General features: G+C 41.0%; 1 protein-coding gene across 1 annotated transcript in view; it reads left to right on the top strand.

Annotated features, from left to right (window-relative positions):
- The first annotated feature begins 17893 nt into the window (after positions 1–17893).
- The window catches only part of ANKRD52 (ankyrin repeat domain 52), a 67730-nt gene continuing 63138 nt past the window's right edge, over positions 17894–22485 (top strand). The window contains exon 1 of the mRNA XM_072990865.2: positions 17894–18064. Within this exon, the coding sequence (XP_072846966.2) occupies positions 18038–18064 (27 nt within the window). The 5' untranslated portion in view covers positions 17894–18037. The remainder of the gene's footprint in view (positions 18065–22485) is intronic.

Genomic DNA, 22485 nt, shown 5'->3' on the forward strand with positions numbered 1-22485 from the left:
ACAATGCAGGTAAGCCAAAAAGTACCATGCTACTTCCCTGTGATTGTTCGTTTCCCCTCATATGTTGTGTTCTCCCTCTGCAGCCTCTGTTGTCTTCTCACCCTACTCACTCACTCATTCTGTTTTCTTCTCCCATTCCTGATTCTGTGTGTTGTGCCAAGTTGCTCCCAAGCAGAGGTGGACCATCTTGTAGCCAACCACATACAGTGGGTCAGTGGCCACACTTCCGTATACACATTCATTCATGTATGTATATGCATGGCTGTATGCCCTCTTGATCAAGCTCTTCCCCACACACATTTCAGTTACCTATCACATCACACAGCACTGTACTCCTTTTCTTTCCCTCTTCTAGGTAAAGGTAAAGGTTCCCCTTGACATTTCGTCCAGTCATGTCTGACTCTAGGGGGCAGTGTTCATTTCCATTTCCAAGCCGTAGAACCAGCATTTGTCCATAGACCGTTTCCGTGGTCACGTGGCCAGTGCAACTAGACACAGAACGTCATTACCTTCCCACCATGGTGGTACCTATTTATTTACTCACATTTGCATGCTTTCGAACTGCTAGGTTGGCAGGAGTTGGGACAAGTGACGGGAGCTCACTCCATTGCGTGGATTTGATCTTATGACTGCTGGTCTTCCGACCCTGCAGCACAGAGGCTTCTATGGTTTAACCTGCAGCGCCACCACATCCCTCTGCTACTGGAGATGAAATAGCTATTTTGACTTTGAACACAACAGGAGTAAACAACAGTGTTGTGCATTCAGCTGTCTATCCATAATATGCCAAACTCCTCAATGATATCAGAGTGAACAACTGAGCCATGACCACCTGGCAGGGCCATAGATCTTTTTGTCTGTCCAGCGACATTAAGATGTCAAAGGACGACAGGTAATACATACATAAATGGGTTGTGGACTGTGAACTCCAAAGGTAAAGGTTCCCCTTGACATTTTTAGTCCAGTCATGTCCGACCCTAGGGGGTGGTGCTCATCCCGTTTTTCAAGCCATAGAGCCAACGCTTGTCCGAAGACAGTTTCCGTTGTCATGTCGCCAGCATGACTAGGAAGCGCTGTTTTGCCTTCCCAGGGAGGTGGTCCCTATTTATCTACTCGCATTTGCATGTTTTCGAACTGTTAGGTTGGCGGAATAGCTATGGTTTTTCCTGTCGTGATGTATGGAAGTGAGAGCTGGACCATAAAGAAAGCAGACCGCCGAAGAATTGATGCCTTTGAATTGTGGTGCTGGAGGAGGCTCTTGAGAATCCCCTGGACTGCAAGGAGAACAAACCTATCAGTTCTAAAGGAAATCAACCCTGAATGCTCACTTGAAGGACAGATCCTGAAGCTGAGGCTCCAGTACTTTGGCCATCTCATGAGAAGAAAAGAGTCCTTGGAAAAAACCTTGATGTTAGGAAGGTGTGATGGCAAGAGGAGAAGGGGACGACCGAGGATGAGATGGCTGGACAGTGTCTGCGAAGCAACCAACATGAACCTGACACAACTCCGGGAGGCAGTAGAAGACAGGAGGGCCTGGCGTGCTCTGGTCCATGGGGTCACGAAGAGTCGGACACGACTAAACGACTAAACACACACAGGTTGGCGCGGAGCTGGGACAAAGTGACAGGAGCTCATTCTGTCGCGTGGATTCGATCTTACGACTGCTGGTCTTCTAACCCTGCAGCACAGGCTTCTGCGGTTTAGCCCGCAGCGCCACCACGTCCCCATGAACTTCATAGTGAACTGTAAAACAGATTATGTAAAGCAATCACTACTTACAATGAAAATTCATTGCACCATTTTTGTCTTCTACCAATGGCATTGATCCTGCAGAGATGAATTAATTGTTACAGACACTATTAGACTTATTTACAGTATTTCCTTTAGTAACAAATGAAGGTTGTTTTTTCTTTCTGTTACGTCTCACTTATGCATAAAGTTTATCTGAAATAAAGATTAGGGAGACCTATCTGTAATAACAAATCTGGAGCAGGATCCTGTGAGGTATATGTCAGTAATTTTCCTGGGGAAAGTAAATTATGATTAAACCACTTTTTAGTTTGCAGTTTAGATGTACTGAATGGCTCAGTAGTGCCATTAATAGAATAAACCTTGTAGCACCATTGTTAGGATGGTATGTGGCCTGATGGCTTCAGGACAGAACATGAAGGATTTTCTAAAAATGTTTGTAGTAAAGCACATCTGTGATTACATTGAAAAGGAAGGTGTTTTATATAGTAGGTAAGAACTGAAATATGAATGCCCCTCCCCATTCTATTCCCTCTCCAGTACATCTCTAAAGAAAGTAGTCAGTGGTGAATGAAAATGTCAGCAACTGATCTTTTTGCTGCCTCTGTCCTTTCATCTTGATTTCACTGTTAGGTAACATAGCTAATTGCAGGTCCAATAACATGATTAAAAATAGCCATGGCAGCAAGGTCCTCTGACCCCTTCCCATGAACTTGTTTAAACCCATGATTAAAGTAGAAAGCCAGAGAAGAGCTTCCCATGCCAAGTCAGGCTGCAACGGAGTCATCACTCGTGTTCCTTCCCTTGCGCCCCCCTGCAGTGTTCGACATGATGGTTCAGGAGTGTATAGCAATAGAGAGAGCCAAATACACTATATATGCTCTTCCCTTTCATTCTAAATGACTTGTCACAGGAGACCATGTGCCTTTCAACTCCTTTAACAGACGTGCGTGGAAATAATGTGTCTTTTTCTGGAGTTCTGCCCAGAGAATAATACTGAGGTAGCACCTGCTTCTTTAACTATTTTTGCCTTTGAAGTGAAAAGTCAAAATAACACTTAACTTTGGATCTGAGCTTATATTTATAATGACACAGAGAGACAGAATGGCAGCAGGAAAACAGCACCCTTTTTGGAACTGAATGCTGTGAGGTTGCTTCATGCTTCAGAGCAGGGCTTTTCTTTCAAAGCAGTAAATTATTGTATGCTCTCAGTTCTGTACATCAATGCTATGCAGAGAATTAAGTCCCACTATATTGAATAGCGTTCATTTCATGGTAAGTGTACGTAGGTGTATACAGTCTTCAGATGCATACTTGAACGAGTTAGATTAACCATCCCTTACCTTCTTTTAACCACTATGTCATAATAAAGGCTGTGAGTGCATACTTTTCTTATCCATTCAATGCTTATGGATGAAGGAATTGTATTACATATGTATTCTGTTAGTTTGCTATCTGTTACATATTCACACTCCACACTCCAATCTATAGATCAAAAAGGGGCTATTTTCACAATTACAGTGCATGCTATAATGCAATTATAAACAACGAATAAGTCCCATGACCAAAATACTGGAATATAGAACAGAATGCAAACAGCGGCAATATTGAATGAATCTTGAAGGCTCATTGGAAAGGTAAGAAAAACTGTGAAACTCCTCAAGGGAGTGAGGAGATGGTTGCTTGATTTGTCGGTTTTTAGTGCTGTTAGGAGGTCCTTTGAGGTAAAAATAGCCATAATCCCACTTTCAGTTCAGAATGTGGGAAGACATTAAACTGATTCCAGTACTAATTCAGCGTTTATAACGGGTACTCGCAAGTAATCATCAGTAATGAGAGAGAAATCCCTAACTCAAAGGAGTAGAATGCCAAGTGGGTGGAGCACCAGTCTGAGGTGTAAAACATACTGTAATGCAGCAACTGTTATTTATAGATTTAAAATGTAAGCTAATTCAGAAGATCAAAATTTTACAGTCATTTAAAAACAAAAATGAAATAATGCAAAAACATTTACAAAGAGCATAGGCCAACATTGTTTCTCACCTAGCTTCCCCCCCACCCCCGGCTTGTACACATACAGTCATTGGTTACAGAAAAAACAGTATGGTACCAAACATTCCTAAAGCATCTCAAAGTCTTCATAGGGAGTTGTGTAATTTTGTTTCCGTTGGATAAAATAGCATCTGTGGACAATATTAATTTCCTGGGTAATTCATATGGGAGAAGATGGTCATTAAAATGTTAAGGCACTGTCTGTCTGTTCATTTCCTTAGATATCGACCTGGTTCTGGTGCAAGGGGGGAGTGTAATTGTTGAACTCTGAGGGAAATCATATGCAAAATGTACCAACAGTAGCAAAACTATTTGAGGAAGTAGATTTGAGCTACAAAAGCTCACATTAAAATATAGCAGTTAGTCTTTAAAGGGCCACAATGATTGGTCTTTCTTGTTTTGTTTTTTAGTCTGATATCCTTACGTGAAGAAGTCAAAAGTTTGATGTATTTTTGGTTTAGTACTATATTGGATAAAAATCCAGGTAAGCTTGCTGGAGTTCTCTGTGTGTGCTTGAAAGGAGTAAGAAGATTGAAATTCAAAATATGTTAACTGGATTACAACCCATGCAGCCTTGCTAGAGGGATCAGGTTATGCAACTCCACAAGAAACGGAGTGTGCTGTCCCAGCTGAGAAGTAAAACAAGAAGAATGTAAAGGTGAGCATAGGGGAAAGACATAAATATATACATACTGGACATGTTCAGTGTTTCCCTGGTACATCAGTTTTAGCTGTCTGAATTCACACAGATATCAGATATATTACACCACTTTCATCCGCATGTAATTACTATAAAATTTAACATACATTGTGCAGTATTTTTAGTGGTTTCCACTGAATCATGAAATGAAGATTCCATGTGATTTCCTCTTAAAAATTATATTCAGTTGGAAAGTAAGTAAATACATTGGGGCTTTCAAGCATGTTTGCTGAAAACATGCAAAAGTGGAATCAAGGCTGGAAAGTCCACTTTGGCCATGGTCCCACAAAACAGGTAGCACAATAGCCGTCATGGCTAATCTGTGACATCAATAGGTGTACGTATATCCCATCTCCAAACAATGGGGTAAATTCACATCACTGAGTTTCTGCCTGCCATTATTGTCATGCAGCAAGCACAAGCAGAAAGAATACCAGTAGGAGCTGCTTCTGACCCCACATGGGGTCATGGGTGAATAATATATGAGTGGGCAGCACATGCAGCCCTCCAAAGCTATTTTTGCAGGCCATGGGTGTCTCCTGAAAACCAACTGCTTTCAGAAATGTCATTTCCCACTGTTCCCTTTATTATTTTTTCAGCTCAGCATGGTGTAAGGCACTCCTTTCTCCTGCCCGAAGGGCAAACCCATAAAAGTGAAACTCAAAGCAGATTGCTAGCAATATTTGGTCTTTTATCTTTCGATAATTTTTGCTCATTTTAGAAGCTGTTGCAGTCCCCTATGGCCCTTGGAAAAGTAAAACTGGCCACTGGATCCTCAGAGGTTGCCCACCTCTGGTGAAATTATACAGTCCAACCCCACTTGGGCTTGGTCCATTACAAGAAATTCAGCATCTGATGATGCAGCAGCTTAGAGGAGTTAAGAATATACGACAACTAGCAACTAGTACTGGGGGAGCATACTTGAATATATGTTATTTTCTAAATAATTATTTTCCAATTAAACATTGTGAATCAGAGCACAGGAGAAAAGCCAAGAACAGGGATTTCTGCACAAAGTTCAAGGTGTGACCCTACTTCCTTGCACATGCTTTGATTCTATGCATAAGAAGTCAGTACTAACACCTAACTTCTCCACTTGGATATTCTGAACTAAGAGAGCAAAAAGATCAAAAGCCATCTCTAGCAAAGAGAATCTTTGATGATCCTTCTCATTCCTTAACTTCTGAATATTTATTAAAGTTGTACCTATGGCCTATTTTATAAATAGACCCATAAAATCCAAACTTTTGTAGATGTTGGTTTGCATATTTGTGTTTATAAATGCCACATAGCAACAAAACATTTTAAATTTTTCCTCCAGAACTGTTTCAGTTTTTAAAAAAATAAAAAAGTAATCCTGTTAGTTTGTTTCAGCACGTATAACAAACACAAAACAAAAACGAAAGTGTTACGGCATCTTTCAGATTAACATTTGTTTCAGTGTGATCTTTCATTTATTGCAATCCACTTCTTCAGAAACATAAGTACCATATTTAGAACAAAGGTGTACATACACAGATTATACATGTTTGTGGGGATGGAGAATAAGCCAAATGGGATATAGAGACAACTATGGCAGTAACATATGCAATTAACTGTCTGAATATTGGTTGTATAAATATTCTGGCTAAAAGCAGAAAATTAGCTAATACAAATTGTCAGCTGGTGCAGAATGGTTAGGTGGACTATTGACACCTACACTTTTTTTTTCAAGAAGGAGTTGGTTGTACCAGAGTTTTGCCAAATAAAACCACTTTTTGGCTGTACAGAAGACTGCAGAAAGATGCATCTTATTCATATACTGTATAGTGTGCTAAAAAGCCCTGGACTGTGTTTAAGACTCAAGATGTATACTGGTATATATGAATATAATTAATATCGGCTGTCTTTTCATTCTATTTTTAATAATACCTGAACAGAATTAACCTAAAGCCATGGAAGAGTGCACTAACACTCTTGCATTAAACTGGACTTTAGTAATTTGGCATTCTTTAATGAAAAAATTAAATATAGGAGTGACTTTTAAGTTAACTTTAAGTAACTTTGCATTCTAGTGACTGAATTTATTTGATTGTAATCCCTTGGCTGCAATCTTCAGTTTCCATACATTCTGGATGGTAAATTAGCCAGTTCCTACCCCTCTGAAAAACTCTTATAGTCAATGCCTATTTATTAGGGCAGCTAATGGCATTTTTCTACAAACATCTTTTGTTTCTGCAAACTGGGTTATTTGTATTCTGTGTTTTGTCACTCTGATCTTACTGTGCTTACTGCTATACTTTCCAAAGAATACCAGTGTTAAATTATATCTCCTAAGAACCTTTGTACCCCCAAAATCCCCCTCCATTTTCATGTTGTGTGGCATAAATTGCTTTCTGAGTGAGGGAAACAGCTTAAAAGAACGTCAAGGAGAACTGCTGCCATTGCTCCCCCAGCCCCAGCATCTACTACCTGAAACAGCTACCTCACTGTGCCTAATGAGAGGCTTCATTATGTTGTCCTTGGTGTTCAGCTGTCTGCTTCACTTTTTCCTTGAAGTGGTCTCTCCTAGGTTGTCCAGCAGTAGAACTGGCCAATGTAGGTCTTGCCTTTTCTTGTGCCTTTAACAACTGCCTTAATTTGCAAATATCAGTTGATGAAGCTTCTAATACTTGAGAAATCTTTTAATGGTTTTACATTGAACCATTGTTAAAAGAAGAATGACAGGAGTGGATTTACAAGCTGCCTATCATAAACTCACTACTGTACAGTAGTTACTGCATGGTGCAGTTCTAACCATAGAATTAGAAAAGTACATGGAGAGTGGAGAGTGCCCTCTACTGGTCCTTAGCCATTATGTGCCAAACTTCTCCAAGAAACATAAGGCTCTTCATCTTCTGAATATGGATGGACTTTTCATTGTGATATGGTGAAAGCTGAAGCGAAGCACACTTAAGATTTCACAGGCATGAAACTGGATTAATGGCACGATTTGATCTTGCGAAAGAACAGAAGTCTGTTACTCATTTTGTTGTCTCTGAAAGTTGTGTGTGTCTGCGATAACTGGCCAAAATCCTATCGGCATACCTTTATGTTAGCTGAAGTCAATGACGGTCATCAGCAGAGGCTAGTAAAACTTTAATTTAAATTAATTGAAAGCTTCCTGTCCACCTGTTTCAGGTTCTGAGGATCCCCAGGGCTGCCTTTTGCCCTGGTGAAGGCTTTGGGAGCCACTGGAAACTTTAATTGCCAAGAAACACCTCCAGACTGAGGTTAGTAACCCAATCCCAGCAGGCAGCGGTGACCCAGCTGCAGTTAAGGGATCCGCAGATCCCAAGCTTCCCAAAGGCTTCCCCATGAGTCAGCATCTGTCTATTAGGAGTAGGTAATGTCAAACATTTGATACATCTTTTTTTCCTGCAAACTGGCTTTTTAAATATATTCTGGATTTTGTCACTCTGAATCATGGGTATTGAAGCACAATATCCACAATATCCTAGATTCATAAACTGGACTTTTTTTTTTGAAGAATTTAATTAACTTCTGGATGGTGCCTTAACTTCAATATTTGAGGATAAGTGGATGACTTGATATATATGTTGTCAATTATAGCTCATATACTGTATTTAACATTCTAATAAAGGTGGTGTTTCAAAGCTGTGATCACAGCTTTCATCCAGAACCTGCCCCTCTTTTTTTCCTGATCCTTAAATTTATTTATTTAAAATGTTTTTACCCCACTTTTCTTACAAGGCCCCAAGGTAGCTTAAATGTTCCCTTATGGTATTCCCTCCCAAAATAATCTTTCATATGGAAATGTTGCCATGTGTGCTCATCTTTATATCCTTCAAACTGCTAGTAGAGAGAAAGATATAAATTTCTTCTCTGAAGGAGTCACAATGGCAGAAAAAGTATTTGGTATCAGATTAAAGGGAAAGAAGCCACAATGTTGGATTATTTGGATCTCAACAGAATTTCCATTATGGGTTTGCCATTTTCACACTTGGGGTGGGGGACAAAACACTAGGGTTTTTTTTGGTCCAAATCAACATATTAACTAGCAGTAATCCTAACTACGGTAGCACAAATATTTAATGCGTACAGAGTTTGAGAGGGAGTACTATTGTTTTTTTAATGAACCACTCCCAAATCATGTTTCTTGCTTTGGGTTAGGCCAAAAGGGGTTTGTGGAACTCAACAGAATGAAATTGGCATACATACCAGGATAATTGTACAACACTGGATTTTTTTTTATGATGCACTCATATGTTAGGCTCAACTACACACTTTTGTGTGTTGGAAAAAAACCTGGTGTTTACATATACCTAAATGGTGGTGCAGGTACATGCAGCAGCTCTAGAGAGTATCTTTTAATTAATGTTTTGTTTGTGTTATGAATTCCGTTGTACGTGTGTATGGTGTATATACATTCAATGACAATAAATTGATTCATTCGTTCAACACAATGGTTCCAAACAACAAAATATTGGCATAGATTTGGGGGATATATGAGATATTGTAATTAACCTGGTTTCAATAATTATTTCCAAAAGGTCCCTCCACACTAAGAGTAGTAGCCTCTTTCATTAAAGAGGAAGAGCTAACATCAACTTTTTTTAACATTACTGTCTTCCCTAGATATGTCCAAACTATTACAGAATCAATTTAATAATTTATTACTTCTAGTGAAAGTGTTGACTTGATTTGATATAAAACTCATTGGTTTGAGGGGTCCATAGCATGATGTTCACCTATCCTCCCTAGCTGGTGTGTGCTGCCATCATGAAAATAAGACCAAAGTCCAGCTGAAATGCATGTGGGACTTCTGATGCAGCTGTTGTTACCCATTCTGATGAAGACCTCCAACAACTCGAGGCGGGGCTTTGTTGCGGTGCTGCCAGTAGCTCCAGAGAAGAGCTCTCTGGAAAAACTGGAACCCATCCGGTCCAGGATCCCCTTTTTGAAATGGGGATCGAAGGAGATTCTAGGAGAATTCTCTGGGAAGCAGATGGTGAGCAGCAGAAGGAGAAGAATGGGAGGCAAACCCGGACTTCTTCCTTCTGAAGAAATCACCCAGCACGGATCGGAGGCGGGGAGCCATATTTGGCACTGAGCCGTGAGTAACCCTTTACCGGGGGAGAAGAGAACAACCAATATAAGCTTAAAATATATAACAACTAAGTAAGCTGAAGTCTTTGATTTATGAAACAGCCCAATTAAGCTGAAAATAAGAATGAAAATATTTGGTTGAAAGAAGAAAAGCAGCGGCGAGCCTATCTTATCAGTCTGCCTCAAAAGCGAAATTTACTAACTCTTAATACAGCAGACTGGTTTCAAAGCCGAGAGAGTGAGACGGAAAAATAAATCTTGTGTTTCTGGAAAAGAATCCCAGACGGTAATACCATCGGACAGGATTCAAAAGACTTGAGTTTTGTGAATGCAGTTTGGCTTGGACGTACAATATTTCTCTTTTTTCTTTCCTGGACTCTGTGAACTTTTGATAATAGAATCTGGTGGTTTTCTGGAGAAGAAAGAAGGAGCTGACGTGGTCAACTGGACTGAGGAGTATCAATGGGTTAATATAAAGATCATAAGACGGGCTTCAAGGACAACTACTGGACAGTCTGAGACTCTGTGATTGTTGTTTTGGTTTGTTGCACTGTGTGTGAGTCTGATAATAGTAGCTTGCTAGACTTGGGAGAAGAAGAAATAATTGTGCCACGGTTCTATTTGAATTTGAATTTGCTGAGTTAAAAGTTGACTTTTATATTATAAATTTGGATAAAGATTGGCGGGAGATCTAAGGGGAGGTTTATGATTAGGGGTTTGGATTGTTGATAAAATTGTGGAAACTGTTGAAGGATATCTAAGGGGCAATCATTGTGGTTAAGGACATAGTATGATCTATACAAACCCCACTTATTTGAAAGCCTGAGATGGCTTAAATTTTTTCAAATTTAAGACATCAAATGGAGACTTGGTCTGTGCAAGCTCAAAGTTTTGGAATAGTTGTAGAAGAAATAGAAAAGGAATGGCAGATTACTATGCAAAAGACAATAATAACAGGGTTTCAGCAAGTGAATGAAGGTCTTAGCAAAATAGAAGATCTGATGAAAGTGATGAATGAGGGACATTAGATGCCAAACAACAGTTAAATGAAGTTGCACAAACTTCAGAACTGACTTTATTGGGCATGACACCAGGTAACATAAATGGGATAAAGAGTCATCCAGTGACCTATGCAGCTTCCAAAATTAAAAAGCATTATATTAAAAATCTCAAGAAAGTAGAGATACAGAAACAAGAGAAACTTATTGGGAAAATATGGGAAATGACAAAAATTGATATCCTGTCAGATGGGCTAAAAGAATGTCCAATTCCAAATAAAACTGAATGATGGGCTGTATTGTATAAATGGCTGCAGTTACCAGATAGTGTTGAAGTAACATAGAATTAAACTAAAATTAAATGAAATTATAAGATGAAAGCAGGAGGGTAATCAAATTGTGAAAAAGCAAAAAGTTGATTTGTTATTGTAATATGAATTGATTGGATGATTGTATACTTTGTGTTCTCCTATCCCCCTAACCCTTTTTCCCTTTTCCCTTTTCTCCCTTACTTTTGTATACCCTACCCTGTCCTTAAATAAATATTCAAACAAAATTGGGGGAAAAAAGACCTCCAACAACTCATGAATCGTTTTAGCAAGACCTGCCAAGACTTTGGACTTACTATCAGCCTGAAGAAAACACAAGTCATGGGCCAGGGCGTGGACTCACCTCCCTCTATTACCATCTCCACAAAAGAATTGGAGGTTGTTCATGACTTTGCGTACCTTGGCTCAACCATCTCTGACACTCTCTCCCTAGAAATCGAGCTGGATAAACGCATTGGCAAAGCAGCTACCATGTTCTCTAGACTCACAAAGAGAGTATGGCTCAGTAAGAAGCTGACGACATATACCAAGATCCAGGTCTATAGAGCCTGTGTCCTGAGCACACTCCTGTACTGCAGTGAGTCCTGGACCCTTTGTGCACGGCAGGAGAGGAAGCTGAACACATTCCATATGCGTTGTGTTTGGTGCATTTTTGGTATCACCTGACAGAACAAAAATCCAAACGGAGTAGTCCTAGAACAAGCTGGAATTTTTAGCATGTATACATTGCTGAAACAGCAATGTTTACGTTGGCTCAGGCATGTCATAAGAATGGATTCGAAAAGATCTCCTGTAAGGAGAATTAGTGCAGGGAAAGTGCCCCAGAGGGAGACCACAGCTGCGATACAAGGATATCTGCAAGCGGGATCTGAAGGCCTTAGGAATGGACCTCAACAGATGGGAAACCTTGACATCTGAGCGTTCAGCCTGGAGGCAGGCAGTGCATCATGGCCTCTCCCAATTTGAAGAGACCCTTGTTCAGCAGGCCAAGGCAAAGAGGCACTCCCGAAACCAGCAAGATCAGGGAGCTAGACAGGGGACAGATTGTATTTGTCTTCAATGTGGAAGGGATTGTCACTCTCAAATTGGCCTTCTCAGTCACACTAGACACTGTTCCAAATTCTCCATATAGAGCACGTTAACATAGTCTCTTGAGACTGAAGGATGCCTTACTTATTCTGTGAATGAGGACTTTTTCTCCTGGATCATCTATGATACGAAGCTAGGCAAAGGACCAGTATTTATTTTCCACTGCTGTTTAAATAGTGCCATGACTAATGGCTACCTTTACACTTCCTTTTCAAAGCAGGAGAACGTCTCTGGGGAAATATACAGCTTTTGTTACTCTGGTGACACAACACAGTAGTTTTTGTGGGTATAATGTCACTATTAGCTTCAAAAACTATGCTTTTTTAAAAGGAATGGAATATTTGATAGTCACCTTTTACAGAACAAAGCTTCAAAGGAAAAGAACTGAATATCAAGCCCGGGTCTTAATCATTACTAGGTGTGAAATGTGTTGCAGAGTTTTGAATTTTGGTTAAATTCCTCTAGCTGTGCAACAGAAGTGCAGGGATTCACAGAGCAGAATAGTTTCAAGTTCCCCAGAGCAGTCCATCCTTTTTGTCATTAATTGGCACATACAGTCTCAATTCTCTGGTGCACCTCCCACCAGTAACACATTCCACAAGGAAGCAGCCATTCCTGAGATGGCCTGGTTCTTGGTCCAGAAGACCATGGGTTTCCCGGCGTCATCTGGGATGTCTACCCACAGCATCAAAGCTTGGAAAGAGTGGGTAGTACGTGTGGAAAATCTCAGGGAGAGGCACTTCAACAATGAACAAGATCCCAAACCATTAAGGGCCTTGTATGTCAGCATTAAAACCTAGAGTTTGGCATGGTAATACCTAGGCAACCAGTTAGCCACATTTTTCCTTTGTTTCTTTTTCTTTTTTTGCTTTCTTCTTTGTTTCTTGTCTGATATGCTTGCCCAGACTAACACAGTTACCACTTTGAACATTTTTATTGGCTGTTCCTCTTCTAAATTCAGCATGAACTTCTGTCATTCCTCACTCATGTAAGGCAAAACTGTCGCAAAATCTTGAGCATGGCTTTGCTTGCATGGAAAACTAATGAGATTATCTGATAGTTGCTACAGTCTTTGGCATCTCTTTTGTTTGGCACAGGAATGTATATTAAATATTTCCAGTCTGTGAGACAATGTTTTATTTTCTGTATTTGGTGGCATATTCTTTGTATGAATTTTGATAGATTCTGTCACCATAGTCTGGAATAGCTTTATTAGTATCCTATCTACTCCTAACATTTCATTTTATTCCAACTGCTTTGAAAGCATCTATCATATCACTTTTCAAAACTGCAAGCTGCTCCTCAAAAGATTCCTCTTCAAAATAATCTGTCATCTTTATGTCTCTTTTCTATAGTTCCTCACTACTGTATATTGTTTCCGTCATTTATTTTATTCTGGTTAGGCAACGTATTCCCTGTTAATCTTTCAGCATCCCTAATCATGATTTAAATTTCTCTTTGATTTCTTGGATCTTACATATAATATCTCTTTTTATTCTCTCCTACTCTTTTGCAATGATTATTACAACAGTATTCTATGCAAGGAACAAATTACATGATAACACTAGTTTCAATCCAGAGTTAATCTTAGTAATATGTTCCTTACATGATGTATTTTAATTCTTCAAGAACAGTAATTAAATTACAGTATATGTTGAGACTGTGCTTGCTTTAATGTTTTCCAACTTCTCTCTAGGCTGGGCCTTTTGAGAGCATACAAGCTAACTCTGAAATAATTTGCTTATCAGAATATAGGATTATAGAAAAATGTGAAGAATTAAAGCAGGGGCTGAAATTCTGTTGGTAATTGCACAAAGTTTTTCTAATTTGACACATATAACTGAAGATAATTGACAAGTTGCCAGTTGGACAATTGGGCGTGTGACCAGTTATACAACCAACATGTGCACTGACACTTTGTTAGTCAGTCACAATTAGCTGAGGCAAATGTTATGTGAGAACTAAAAGGATTCTGCCCTGTGTCTCACAAAGTCCATGGCTTGATAGATTGGTAAGTGGAAGGCAAAAGCATTATTTGGACAAACAAAATTTGAGCAGACAATGGAAAAGAAAGACTACATTTCCTCTGAGATGCCAAAGAGCTGAAGTAGAATAAAACCTCATGATCAAATATTGTGCCCTGTTTTTAATAAATATTATAATGTGAAATGACTTGATCCTGCTTAGTTATCAAAGATGAGTAAACAGCCATTCAGTTTCAAATGGTATCTCAGTGAAACCTGTTATTGCTTGTGATTTGAGAGTGAGGCACTTTCTTACTTGATCTATGCACCATCTCTACATGGATTGGAGTAACAACTGAACAGGGGATCAAAAACATACCCTTAAAACATCTTGCGTGGACTTCAGTACTTTGGAAACTTGAGGAAAGTCTCATTTTACATGTAGGAAACATGCTTAAATATCTGCATGCTGGTGGCTAGCTCATATATAATGGCACACTTGGTGTGAGATTAAATAGAAACTATTATAAGGAGTTTCTTCTCCACTTTCCAGATAGTTATACTTCAATTGCTATTGCCATCACTGTAAGTTCTTTTGTGGGGATGTTTTTAGATTATTTGGGGATGGGTGGGAGGTTAGGTTCTTATGTTTCATGTTTGTAAACTGCCCAGAGTACAGTAGTGGCATGCCATTAGATGGGTGATGTAAAAATTTAATAAATAAATAAATACAGTATGGGGATACTCTCATGAGTCACTCATGCAGTCTGATCCAGCACAGGATCTCAAACAATAGGTCTTATTTGCTCTCGCAAGTGGATATAACATTGTAGAAGGCTATCCTTACAAGGTAAGGATTCATTCTTTTATCAAAGAAAATGCACATACAAGTTGAACTTCACTTTACTCTGTTTGCTCTGAATAGAATTAAGCTGCACAAGTTACACCACCACTATGAAAAAAAATTACATTTAGGTCCTCCTGGAAATACTGGCATCACAATTATGTTTGAGTATAATTGGGTGTCGCAGACTGCCTGATGTACTGGCAGATGGTTACCTAGCATAATGTTTCAAACATGACATGGTTTTAGTTACAAAATAGACAAGATTTTATGGTGCTATCTATACATGTTCTAAAAGGTGTGGTTGTGTATAGACTATGATAAAATGCTAGGTATTAGTTCATGTCTTCTCCTATACTTTCCAAACCTTTTCTATGACCAGCTTCTTTATGAGCATCAGAATCACAATATTTTTGTAGTAGCTATTGAATATAAATGGCAGTGAAGACTGAAAACTTAAGCATGTTAGCAGCAGAAATACCCTAAGGCCTCCAGGTAAACAGCAAAACCTACATGCATTCACACAAAGAGGTATAGTCTCTTGGGTTCTATAGTCCCCCCCTAGTAATATGCTTTTTTCTTCTTTCCCACCCAAATATAAGGTGAAATTCCTACCTTCAGTTCCCATTTGAATACTGTAGATGGGTTGTGTGACAATGTCCATTGGCATAGAGAAGCATCAGTCTATCTGAAGTCTTGAAGCAACCATCCTCAGGTATCTCATAATTCATCATGGTGTTTTAAGGGTATAGAAGATTCAGAGGCAGTTTACCATTGCCACCCTCTGTGCAGCACTTACAAGTAGCTGAAGTGTCACTGCCACAGCTTATAAAATATCCTCCACCACCATAATCTTCCACTACTGCTGGGGCCAGTAGTTGCCCTTCAAGACTTGCTCCTCTGCCACCACCAACTGAACTACTGTACTGCATAAGTTCTGTTATGGTGATGCGACTTATCAGTTCCTGATGAGGATGGATGCATCTCAGTCTGAGGTCTCAACTCTTGATCATTTCACCTTGGGCAACCCTGATAGGAATCTAGATTTGGGAAAGAGTCTAGCCTCCTGATAGCCTTGCTTTCAGCTTCCCTGGCATGCACTCAATCCCCACCCATGCAAGAACAGCATCCCGGAGCTTAGAAGCCCACCTTGAAGAGCCAAAGAGCATGCCTGTGGTAAATCAGAGGTGACTTGAGGCACACAATGTTACCACTTGTGTTGGGCGACCATTTGATTATAAACCTCAGCACAGCAGGTACAGCCAAATAAAGGCATTCCTTTATATAGACCACTGGTTCTTAACCTTGGGTTACTCAGGAGTTTTGGACTGCAACTCCCAGAAGCCTTCACCACCAGCTGTCCTGACTGGGGTTTCTGGGAGTTGCAGTTCAAAGGCATCCGAGTAACAAAGGTTAAGAACCACTGATTTAGACCATGTTCTGACACATCCATACCAGCAGGAACTCTGGGGAGCAATAGTTGATCAGGATGACAGGGGGCAAATATTATTTCTTACTATTTCCTTACTATAATGATATAGTAAAAGCATGCATTTTCTATAGTCAATGTATTTTGTATCCTCATTTCATCTCAAAGTATTGAATCTCCTGACCCATCCTGCTTGGCACTCACAGAAACATTCCTACATTATCACACAGCTTTGTGAGAACTACCACCACCCAGTTCAAGGCCAACTCTGCAGCACTTCAGGCAAAGACTGTAACATAGATGGCTCATAATCCGTTGCTGTCTCTGGCAGAGGATGCAACACCGTCATTAACATATTTAAGATAAGCTGCACAATGGTTCACACAAATTCACTAACTTGTCAGCCACTAACCCTGGGATGCAATTTGGATTTTTTTTCCTCACATCTACCACAGCCAATAGGATGACCCAACAGGCACCCATAGGGTTCAGGAGACCAATAAGGGGACGCTGTGCTTATTGTACTTTGTGTATGAAACTTATAAAATGCTTTACCACATGTATGATGGGTTCCCCAATCCGCCTTTAGGACGGGGTACAGTTCTATGTTTAATAAATTGGCTTACATAGACTGATTGATGCACTGTCTTTATCTGTTATTCCCTGACGGAGAATTGAAACCTAAAATTGGATGCTAACAAGGACATGCACAGAAACTTGGGAGTTGAGTTGCTCCACCACTCAGTCCATGGGCCAGCCTTGGGTCAGTCCCATTCTCTGCTACTGTAAGAATTTCCCAAAAAGTCTTTACAAAATCCAGTCCTGCACATTTCCCAAGACGCGTGGGACATCTTTTTATTGAAGAAAAAAAATGCGTGGACGAGGAAGAATGTTTTGCTGTTGACTTATTTAATGCAATATTTCCCTTCAATGTTTTTTTACAAATCACGTTTAATAAATGCTACTCCGTGTAGGTCTGTACAGTAATCTTACCGCCACACTTGAACTGGAGCTGGGTGGTGGTGGGAAGAGTTCCGAGTAGACACGCAAAACTTCGTCCTGTGAATGCAGCTACCCCGAACTTCAACTCCCGGCACCGTACCTGCATCTCATTCCCTTCTCGTCCGCCTTCACCAAATGCAGTGTCAACAGTAAAGAAAACGCCACCTTCTCGTTTTCTGGCGGAATCACGGAACCCTCCTCCCCTCCCCTTCCCTTCCCCTTCTCAACCACGCCCGACTGCGCCATGCATTTAAAACGGGACTAATTCTCCCAAGTTCAGCAGCAGTTCGTTGCTCCAGAGCATCAGGCGCCCTTCTAGAAAACGTTTCCCCGGAACAAGTGAAATAAGGAAGGAGAGAAACTGGTGTGCTTCTTGGACTGTTATGCACGCCCCGAAAGCGTCTCAGACGCAACACCCGCAGGGCCAGGGAGAGTACTAGCGGTGGAGGAGGAGGAAAGGCTCAGCCCTGACGAGAGCGGCCTTTTGGCGGGCTCCCCATTTTGTCCTCCCGGGCTGGGCGGGGCGTGCTGGCAGCACCTCCCCAGTAGGGGTCGCTACCAAGATCCGGCCGCCCCGGCCTGCCTGCCTGCCTGCCTACTTGCCTGCCGGCCTGCTTCCCTCTCTCCCTCCCTCAGTCCGTCCTTCCCGCCCTGCGGTGGGCGGCCTCCGTCCCGCCCCGCCCCAGAGCAGCCGGAGGGGGCCCGCGGCGGCTGAAGCCCGATCGATGCCGGGAGCTCGGAGGCGGCGGCGGCGCTGCTGAGTGAGGGGGGGCGGCGGCGGCCCCGCCCGGAGATGGGGATTCTCAGCATCACGGACCAGGTACGGGACTCTATGGGGGGGGGGGGAGAGAGAGAGAAAGGCGCTCCTTCCGTCCTCTTTCTCTCCCCCCCCCCGACTCATCCATCTCTGGCCTCTTCTCGCTCCCCCGCCTGCCCGCCCGTCCGCGCCCGCTACGCTAGCCTGGGGATGCGCGGCCTAGTCTGGAGCCGCCCCCCTCGTTCGGCGGGAACCGTCTGGCGGGCTTCTCAGAGGCCCCTGTGGGGGGGCGGAGAGCGAGCTCGGGACCCCAGGCGCAGCTTGGAAGTGCGGGGGGGGGAGGCAGGAGAAGGGAGAGGAAAGGCGGGTCTGGCTTTGGGCCCGGCCCAGATGTTGGCGGCACCCTCCGAAGGCCGGAGGCGTCCGGCTTCCCCGCAGCCCCCCCTTTTTTTTCACCCGCCCAAGAAAAAGAAGCGGTGGCTGTCCTGTCCCCGACGTACCTTTTCCACAGCTCCATGCACTCCTCCCTCCATCTTTTAAAAATTAATTTGCCCCTGTTTTCATTCCGCTTTTGCATCTGCAAACGCATCCCTTCTTTTTTTAAAAAAACTCATTGCTTTACTTTTGCTTGCGAGTTTTTGCCCTATAATCTCCTCCCCCCCCCCACCGCAGCTTCCTGGGTGCCCTCCTGTTTCATTTTAGTGTTGCTAAATCTGGCTCCTGAGTCGATTCTGTTGCTTCTAGAAATGGCAAAGAGAGGCGCATTTGCCTGGGTTGAGTTGTCCCTTCTTAGCACTGTAGCGAAAGGAGAACTTGGATTTGGTAGAATTTGCCTTTAATTCAGAGTCTTCAAAGGTAGAGAAACCGGATCAAGCTATGGACCCAGCCAGCAACCCCATTTCGAATTCATCTCTGCTCTCATTCCCCACCCATCACTGCATTCTGCTAGGACCTCAGATTGCTGTAAGGTTTTCTCTTTTGCTAGGGCCAAAGAACCCGAAAAACCCACAACAACCATTTTCTCTTTTGCATTATCTTATGCCTCTCTTTTTCACAAGCAATAAGGTATCAAAGAGATAGCTGTACTTTCCACATATATTTATCCATATAAATTTAGGGTAATTGTGTTGAATGAAATAACATTTTGCAACTTCTTGTATCTTCAGTATAAGGCTCTTTTCAAAGGTACTGTTCTAGGACAGGTAACAATTCCTTCTGCGTGTGTACAGTATTGTCAGATTTCTGCTGAATGGTGACATACTAGGATTCATTCAGGCATGAGCAATTGCTTCTACAGTTGTTTACATACATATCAAAACATCTGCAAATGGTGACTTATGTATGCCCTTTTCTCTGTCCTTCTCCATCTGCAGTTTTATACATATTGCATCTTTCTACTAAATATCACTGTGGACTTTGTGAATGCTTCTCTCATACCCTGCATGTCATTTAATCTTCTTTTGCTTCTTTATTGTGACCTTAAGAAGGTTTAGTTTGCTCGAGGTTATGTATCATAACTTCTCATGAGAATAAGGTTGATTTTCATTTTGTGCATTTAGCTGGAAATATTGCTAAGTTTCTCATACACCATTTGTTTTTTCAGGATGTTAAGATTATTTTTGAGAGGTTAACATTCATTGCCCTATTCTGTTTGTTTTAAAGGTAGTGCAGTGTTGCATTCAGTCTATAGTGCAGCACATAGGATGTAAATGGTGTTAAATGATTATGAGTGTGTGTTTTATAGCATGATTTAACTTTCTTATTATTGAAGGTAGTTGTGGTTTGGATGAATAAACTTGTGGATCGCCACCTGAACTATCTTGCCCTGGTTTCTGTTCCTTAAAATATCCCACAAGTATTAATTCTTCTAACATCTTACACCATTTTGAATTATTTCATTCCTTTGTTACTTGCTTATGGCAGTTTCATTGCAGCTGAGCGTTAGGCTCTTTGTATGACAACATCATGTTTTATGATTTTACTGATGAAATATTTTTCAGAATTATGGGTTGAGACCTTTTCTTTTATCGGTCATACAGGTTGACCCTAGACTGGCTCTTCCACAGCAGTAGTGACCTTATTTGCCCAAAAAAGATGGCCTACAGTAGGCACAGGCAAAGTGTTGCTCTTCTGATGTTGTAGGACTGCAGGCCAAAGCATTCCTCCTTATTGACTGAACTGACTGGGGCTGATGCAAGTTGCAGTCCAGCAGCATCTCGAGGGCTGCGCTTGACCTGTCCCTTGCCTACAGGAGAGGTCACTCTCCCTTATGTCAGCTACTTTTGTGTAGCAGTTGTGCAAAAACATTGTTGCATGTCTTTTGAAGATGGAAGACAGAAATGAAACTTTGCGTCTCTGATTAATAATCATTTCTGTAGCTTATTTATTTGCAAAGGACATGACATTAATCCATACCTGTCTTCACATCAGTCCAGTCAGCTACTGCTTATACGTGAGGGGTGGGGAATCCCAAGTTTGTGTTACCTTGAACTGGAAATATTCTGACTGGCTGTAAAGTTTTGAAACTGACTCCTTAGGATTTGAAACATTTTCCCACCCCCATTAACATGTCTGATGGAAGGATTACATTAGACTTTCCAGATCCAGCGTATGAATACAGTATTTGTAAAGCAAAACCAATACAATGTGGAGTTTTGTGATCTGCCTTGTGGACTGTGTGTGTATCTGTCCTGTTCATTGCTGAAGGAGTTCCATAACCCTAAATTGTAGGGCATGGTGAATTTTTATGAATGATCTTCTCTTTAAAGAATAGATGCTGAGTCCATCACATTCCATTTGGATGACTCGTCCTCCTTCCTTTATTTCTTCATCCTTCTGCTACTTTATCTAAGGAGTTGTGTGGAGGGAGGTGAACCTTGGGCTAGCTGGACAGAAAGGCTCCTCTGGAAAGAGATGCAGAGGTTGAAGGTTTTCCTCAGCAGGATGAGTTGAACAGATGGAATTGGCATCAGTTCTGCCTTTTACTAGCCTGTGTTTTGTGTGTGTGTAGGAGGACTGCATTGGGTATCTGTCTCTGTTATATTTTCACTGCTCTCATGGGGTGCATTTAAAGCTGTACCAAGAAGGAAAGAGGTCTCTTTTGCTTATTTGCTTCATAGTTAATGTATTTTTTTACACTCAAGATTTCTACACAGTACACGTTGAGTCTTACAAGAGTTTTATGTTAAGAATTGTGCATGCATGAGGCAGGGTTTGGTAGAGTGAGATCATCAAAATAAATTTATTTACATTTTCCCCCTTTATATTCCTTTTGTATGGAGAAATAAGCACACATTTGTGTGTATGTTGGGATGTGTGTGGATAGTATTAAAAAGTGTAGGTGTTAATAGTTCAACTGGACTAAACATAATTTAGCCATCTGTTCTTTGATCAGTATATTTTATTTCCCAGAACAATTGGGGAATATCTTTATAACAATCTCCAGCTCACCTTTGGCAGTTTTACAGACCAAGATGTCAAGAAGAGAGTGTTCAGAAGTAGTAGTACAGTGACCACTCTAAAATGTCTGTACCTTAGTGGCCCTTTGCTTGCAATCAGGATAGTAATCTGGTAGCTCATCTGTGAGATGTGGGTCTGGATTCAAATTGCATCTCTACAATATCTTTCCTTTGTTACCTCTTTAGCCTCCTTTTTCACATGTATAAAATAGGAGTGTTCATTGCCTATTATTGAATTGCTCTGCAAATGCATAGGAGAAAGATGTTACTATGTTGTCTGAATTAAATTTTTGGGAAACACTGGCCATCATCCTGTTGGTGATTTATGCAAGTGCAAGTTAAATTGCATACATCACCATGGTGAATATGTGTAACTGGCAAAGCACTGGAAACTTTACAAGACAAACATATACAAATGTGTAGTAGGTACGTCTCTAATAATGCAACTGGTTCTTCATTAGTTAGCAACAGTTTATGATGGTGAGTTAGTTTTACTTTAATGTGGTTTTAAATCATCAATGGGTTTCTGGCCACTAGGCAAAAAAAGAAGAAATATGAGATATAGAATCCTTCCTTTTTAGAAGCATTTGTAGAAAATATAATGATAGAAAGTATTTAAACTTCACATAAAGTAGTTGAATTGGGAAGTAAGTTGTTTGCATCCCCAAAAATTACAGTAGCAGCTTACTGAAGGCAAGAAGTATGTTTATTTGGACATGGCTACCGAATCAAGATTGCCGGAAGAAATATCAGCAGCTTCAGATATGTAGATGATACCACTCTGATGGCAGAAAGCGAGAAGGAATTAAACAACCTCTTAATGAGGTTGAAAGAGGAGAGTGCAAAAATTGGTCTGAAGCTCAACATCACAAAAATTAAGAACATGGCCACTAGTCCCATCACCTCCTGGCAAATAGAAGGGGAAGATATGGAGGTAGTGTCAGATTTTACCTTCCTGGGCTCCATGATCACTGCAAATGGTGACAGCAGCCACGAAATTAAAAGACGTCTGCTTCTTGGAAGGAA

This window comes from Pogona vitticeps, chromosome 2 (assembly GCF_051106095.1).
Source record: "Pogona vitticeps strain Pit_001003342236 chromosome 2, PviZW2.1, whole genome shotgun sequence".
Classification (NCBI taxonomy): Eukaryota; Metazoa; Chordata; class Lepidosauria; order Squamata; family Agamidae; genus Pogona; species Pogona vitticeps.